The 6,130-nt window shown below is 54.9% G+C and overlaps 1 protein-coding gene across 3 annotated transcripts in view; it reads left to right on the forward strand.

Moving 5' to 3' along the window:
* OSBPL2 (oxysterol binding protein like 2) overlaps positions 1-6,130 on the forward strand; it is a 60,888-nt gene that overhangs the window by 30,048 nt on the left and 24,710 nt on the right. For all 3 annotated transcript variants that reach the window (XM_037729573.1, XM_017503475.2, XM_017503476.2), the window contains one exon: positions 5,169-5,303. In XM_037729573.1, coding sequence (XP_037585501.1) covers positions 5,169-5,303 — 135 coding nt within the window. The remainder of the gene's footprint in view (positions 1-5,168; positions 5,304-6,130) is intronic.

Consider the following 6,130-nt stretch of genomic DNA (forward strand, 5'->3'; position numbering starts at 1 on the left):
GTGCCTGTAACCCGGTGCTCGGGAAGCTGACGGAGGTGGGGTGCTTGTAACCCGGTGCTCGGGAAGCTGACGGAGGAGGAGTGCTTGAGGCTAGCACCTGGGCGACATCGCGAGACCCACTTCTGCAAAACGTATTTTAATTAGCCAGTGGTGATGTCTATTGTCTCACTTACTCCGGAGGCTGAGATGGGAGGATTTGAGGCCAGAAGTTTGAGGCTGCAGTGAACTGTGATTTCACCACTGCACTCCAGCCTGGATGACAGAGGGAAACCTTATCTCTTAAGAAAGAAAAAAAGACGGGGTTTCACCATGTTGGTCAGGCTGGTCTTGAACTCCCGACCTCAGGTAATCCACCAAAAAAAAAAAAAAAAAGGAAAGAAAAAAGGCTGGTAGCTGGTGGCTCGTGCCTGTAATCCCAGCACTTTGGGAGGCCAAGGCAGGTGGATCACAAGGTCAAGAGATCGAGACCATCCTAGCTAACATGGTGAAACCCTGTCTGTACTAAAATTATGAAAGTTAGCTGGGGGTGGTGGTATGCACCTATAGTTCCGGCTACTCGGGAGGCTGAGGCAGGAGAATCATTTGAACCCAGGAGATGGAGGTTGCAGTGAGCTGAGATGGCACCACTGTACTCCAGCCAGGTGGCATATTGAGACTCCGCCACAAAAAAAAAAAAAAAAAAAACAGTTCTAGGACCAAAGGCATTTTTTCAACAACATGAAATGATGTCAGTTGCATTCCCTAGGTAAGGATCATGGAGGGGTTGAGGTAAAAGTTGCATGTGAGCATGTAGCACTGGCAAACTTGGAAAGGCGCTGGGAGGGGCCTCGCAGATTGGCTCCACCCCTCACCCTTCACTTCCAAACACTCCCCTCTGGAGGTTTTGGTGGAATCGTCAGATACTCGCCCTGTGTTCCGACGTCCTGTGGTCTCACGTGCCGCCTTCTGTGTCTGTGGTCGTGTGTGTGAACCTCGTTACCCACCCTGTGTTCAGATGTCCCGTGGTCTCACGTGCTGCCTTCTGTGTCTGTGGTCGTGTGTGTGGACCTTGTTACCTGCCCTGTGTTCAGATGTCCCATGGTCTCATGTGCCACCTTCTGTGTCTTCAGTCATGTGTGTGGACCTCGTTACCTGTCCTGTGTTCAGGTGTCTCGTGGTCTCATGTGTCGCCCTCTGTGTCTGCGATCGTGTGTGTGGACCTCGTTTGTGTCTGTCAGGAAGCCTTTTTGTTGCTCTTTCTCTGAATTTAAAAGCTGTGAGCAGGCTGGGCGTGTGGTGGCTCACACCTGTAATCACTGTCAGAAGCTGAGGTGAGAGGATTACTTCAGGCCAGGGGTTCAGAACCAGCCTGGGCAACAAAGTGAGATCCCCTCTCTACAAAAAATAATTAGTCGGGCATGATGGCATATGCCCAGGGTCCCAGCTACTCGGTTGGTTGATGGGAGGATCACTTGAGCCCGGGAGGTTGAGGCTGCAGTGAGCGGTGATCACATTACTGCGCTCCAACCTGGGCGACAGAGTGAGTCCCTGTCTCTAACAAACAAACAAAAAAGGCTGTGGGCACTCAAGAGTGTGGGTCCAGTAACTCACAAAGAGTTGCTAGTTGGAGCCGTGCCAACATGATGACCCTTTATTGATTGCCTGGGATATTGTAGTGAGAAGTTTCCCTTCTTTGCTGTACATGCAGTTTGTGTAGGAAAGCCAGGACCGGTGAGCAATTCCTCCTCCTCATTTAACTTTTCCCATGATGTGTTAGTTCACTGGCATCATCCAGTGTGACTGGTGTCACCAGCTCGTTTGTTTCTTGTTTGCCTCCTAGTGTTTAGCCTAGTGGATCTTCCACACATTGTTCCACCTTTGGCCAGTGAGAGTCTCTTCAAGGTGGCCTGGAGTCCTTTACAAAAGGAGCTTCACGCCTTTCCTGTGCACTTACCATCTGGGGTCTGGAATCAGCTACTTGTCCAGCGACAGAAGGAGAATTCAGGACCACGGCCGGGCTCTCGGGAGGCCACTGGCGTGGTCTTATTACGAGGTCTGTCCTACAGCTCGGAACTGTGTTTTTGTTTGCTTCAGTGATGCCTCAAATGGGGGCCGACAGGCTCCGCCTAACCCCTTGGTCTTCTGTCTGTGTCTCCCTCACTGACAATCCCTGTTGCGGCAGCCCTGGCGAGGATGGATTGAGACCGGAACGTGGTTGTGACTCACTCGCTTTGCCCCACATACCCGCAGGACCGGCTCTGCTGCTGACGGCGTCGTGCTGAGACAGCATGTTTGTGGCTCCTGCAGCTGTCTTTGTCTTCAGGGCCTGTCTCAGATGCCAGCGTTTTCAAACCATCTGGGCACCTCTCTAGGTGATTGTGCCACCCAGGGAATGACAGGTTCATTTGTTTCATTTTTGATATTTACATATGACTTTTTAAAATTTTATTTCCTTTAAATAATAGGTTCTGCCTCAAATTTATCAAGCAAGGTATATTCCAGGAGGGTCAGCTTCCTGTCCCTGTCCCCTCCCGGTGCTCTCTGCTTTCCCGGCAGGAGGCCGGGAGCCACGTTTAGGGCACGTCTTTCATGCATCACACAGCTGATTCCACATGTATTTTCTCCTCACTTCTTTACGTAAATGAGACGCTTTCTCCACCTTTTAAAATTCGACCGTATATCCATAGGAGCATGCAGTGACTTCTTAATCTTATTATTATTTATTTTTAGAAATTGAGTCTTACTCTGTCACCCAGGCTGGAGTGCAGTGGCAGGATCATGGCTCACTGTAACCTCAACCTCCTGGGCTTAAGTGAGCCTCCAGAGTAGCCGGGACTGCAGGCACCCACAACCATGCCCAGTTACTTTCACAAAATTTTTTGTGGAGACAGGGTCTCAGTTTGTTGCCCAGGCTGGTCTTCAACTCCTGGCCTTAAGTGATCCTCCCCGCCTTGGCCCCTCAAAGTGTTGGGATTACAGGCGTGAGCCATCTCCCCTGGACGACTTCTTAATCTTTTAATGGTGTGGTGCTCTCTCACATGGCTGCCCAGCTCACTGACTGGCGCCGTGTTGTTGAACACATGGGGCATTTGTGGTCTCTCGTGGATCTGGCCGTGCTGCAGCAAAGAACCCTGCATGGGTGCCTGGCCAAGGCTCTGTGGGGCAGGTTCCTAGAAGTGGGGCTGCTGGGTCGGGGGCAAATGCCTGTAGAGTTTTCTGGAAGCAGCCCAGTCGCCTTTGTGGGGCTGCATCACTGTGCATTTCCACAGCAGCCGGGGGGCTTTCCTGGGTGGGAGCTGCACGCAGTTGTGATACCATCTCTCCTGACCTGAGAGAGGCATCGTCTCCCCACACTCAGGGCCACTGCCGTCCACACTTCCTTCCTGGCCTCCCTGGCCCCATCTCTGGCCGCTGTGGGCTATGGCCTCTTGTAGTTTTGCAGGCGTTTAGAGCCCGGGAGGGCGAATGTAAATTGCAAATGCTGCCCCATCTGTCTGCTTTTCTGTTCATTCTTCCGGGGCTTCCTTGTTTCTCTCCCATGTGCTCCTACAGTGCTGAGCTCCGAGTCACGAGGGTCACATCTCTTCCTGCTCTCCTTGGCAGTCACGTTCCCCTGTGCAGTCTCGGCCACACCCACACGCCAGGGCTGCCTCAGTTGGAACCAAGTTCTAGCCCCTCCTGAGCCCCACAGTCCCTGTGTGTCCGGCGCCATCTGGGCATGCTGGCCCCTGCAGCAGCCTAGGCCCCAGGTTCTGTACGTCTGCTCTGTGCTCTCCGCCGCGGTCCCTGCGCTCACCCTCCACCCAGTGTCTGAGCAGAGCCCCCCTCCCAGCACGGATGCTGAGTTTTGGGAACCTCATGGCCCAAGCCGGGTGCATCCTTGTGGTGCTGTGCTGTGCGCACCCTGCCCACCCTGGGACGCAGAGCAGGTGGACCGGCAGTGCCCGTGGTGTCCTGAGGGCTTGGTGGGGCCGTTCTAGTCCCTGGTGCAGACCAGGAGCCTGAGAGGCTCAGCAGCTCGTGTGTGTCGGCTGGGAACCACTGGCAGACAGACCCCAAAGCCCGTGCTGTCCCTGTTGCCACTGGCACCTCCTCCTCCGCTCCCTCCTGTCCTCTCTGGGTCCTCTCCTTGTCCTTCTGCCTCTGCCTTGGCCGCTCCGGAGGTGCACAGCTTCCTGAAGAGCCTGCCCTGAGGTGCACAGCTGTGCTTTCTTGGAATGCCTGCCGCCCAGCTGTTGGGATCCCTTTGCTAGCAGCCCAGCTGGAAGAATGGCTCCTGTGGGCACTTGTCCCTTGGCACCTTCCCAGCTTCTCGCATTGACCCAGGCACCCGCTCTGTGCTGCACAGGGCCTGGGAGCAGACACCTGAGGTGCATTTGCCAACTCGGAAGGCATTAGGGCAAAGCTTTGTGGGGCCACATTGTGGGAGGACTCATTTGCCAGGTTCAGGCATGTCCGAGGCATCCTGGAGGTGATGGGAAGCCAGGGACTATTTTTAATGATGTGAGTGGCTCTGCTTTGGAACTACTGTTCGGTTTTTTGTTTTTGAGATGGAGTCTCGCCCTGTCACCCAGGTTGGAGTGCAGTGGCACCATCTTGGCTCACTGCAACCTTCACTTCCCAGATTCAAGCGATTCTCCTGCCTCAGCCTCCCCAGTCGCTGAAACTACTGGCGTGTGCTACCACACCTGGCTAATTTTTATATTTTTAGTAGAGATGGGGTTTTGTCATGTTGGCCAGGCTGGTCTCGAACTCCTGACCTTAGGTGATCCACTTGCCTCAGCCTCCCAGAGTGCTGGGATTACAGGTGTGAGTCACCACGCCTGGCCTTGGACCACTACTCTGGAAGTAGAGTAGAGATGTGGAGCTAGGGAGGGGGTGTGGGAGGGTCCAGGAGCCCCTGTGGCAGTCTCTGTGTCTGGAATGGGGCAGTGGGCTGGGGAGGCAGAGAGGATTCATGCCGGAGACCTCTCCAGGCCCAGCACAGATTGTCTTTTGGGTCTGATGTCAGCTGAGGCTCACAGGGCAGGGGTGACGGGGCAGGCAGCGGCTCATCCATGGGGGATTTGAAGATCCTGTTCAGCCCTAGAGTCTGCAGCTCCATGAAGGGATGCTCAGAGCAGGGGCATGGACAGCCCAGCAGTGTCAGGAAGACAGTAATAACCAGCGTGCCTTCCCCATCCTTCCAGGAGCTGTCCAAGATCACGATGCCAATCGCCTTCAACGAGCCTCTTAGCTTCCTGCAGCGGATCACGGAGTACATGGAGCATGTGTACCTCATCCACAGGGCCTCCTGCCAGCCCCAGCCCCTGGAGAGGATGCAGGTGGGCCTTGGGGGTGCCAGGTGCGAGTTTGTCATGAATTTACACCGTTGCATGTCTGGCCACACAGTCTTGGGCCCTGGGCATGTGTGAGAAGGGCGTGCATAGCTCCCCGCAGTGCTCAGTGCCATCCTGCCTGGCAGCTGTCACCACAGGTGTGTGATGACAGAACTTGCAGGAAACGCCGTTGAGCTCTCAGCGGCCCCAGAGGCTCCCTGCTGCCACCTCCTGCTGGGAGTCTCTGCCTTTTGGAGCTGCAGGTGGCGGTGGTCTCTGCCCTTGGGCTCCTCTTGGGTCCTGTTGCACCACCGCCCCTGTGTGTGTGCTTGTGTGTGACTGTGGGCTGGGCACACATGGTGGCTCACGCCTGTAATCCCAGCACTTTGGGAGGCTGAGGCAGATGATTTGCTCCCGGAGGTTGAGACCAGCCTAAGCAACACAGAGATACCACGTTTCTACAAATTTTTTTTTAAACTTAGGTACAGTGGGGCATGCCTGCAATGCCAGCTACCTGGGAGGCTGATGTGACAGGATCACTTGTGCCTGGGAGCTACAGGCTGCAGTGAGCCACGATTGCACCACTGTACTCCAGCCAGGGTGACAGAGTGAGACCCTGTGTCTAAAAAAAATAAAACACAAGGGTGTGAGTGTGGGCACACCCATGTGTGTCCCTGCGTGTGTGCACATGCTTCTCTGAATGTGTGCTTTGGGGGTGTCCATGTGCATGGGTGAGAGTGTAGTGTGCGTGTGCATGGGCGTGTGTGTGGAGTGTGTGTGCATGGGCCTGTGTGGAGTGTGTGCATGGGCATGTGGGGAGTGGGCGTGTGTGG

Source organism: Cebus imitator, unplaced genomic scaffold (genome assembly GCF_001604975.1).
Source record: "Cebus imitator isolate Cc_AM_T3 unplaced genomic scaffold, Cebus_imitator-1.0 Scaffold311, whole genome shotgun sequence".
Classification (NCBI taxonomy): domain Eukaryota; kingdom Metazoa; phylum Chordata; class Mammalia; order Primates; family Cebidae; genus Cebus; species Cebus imitator.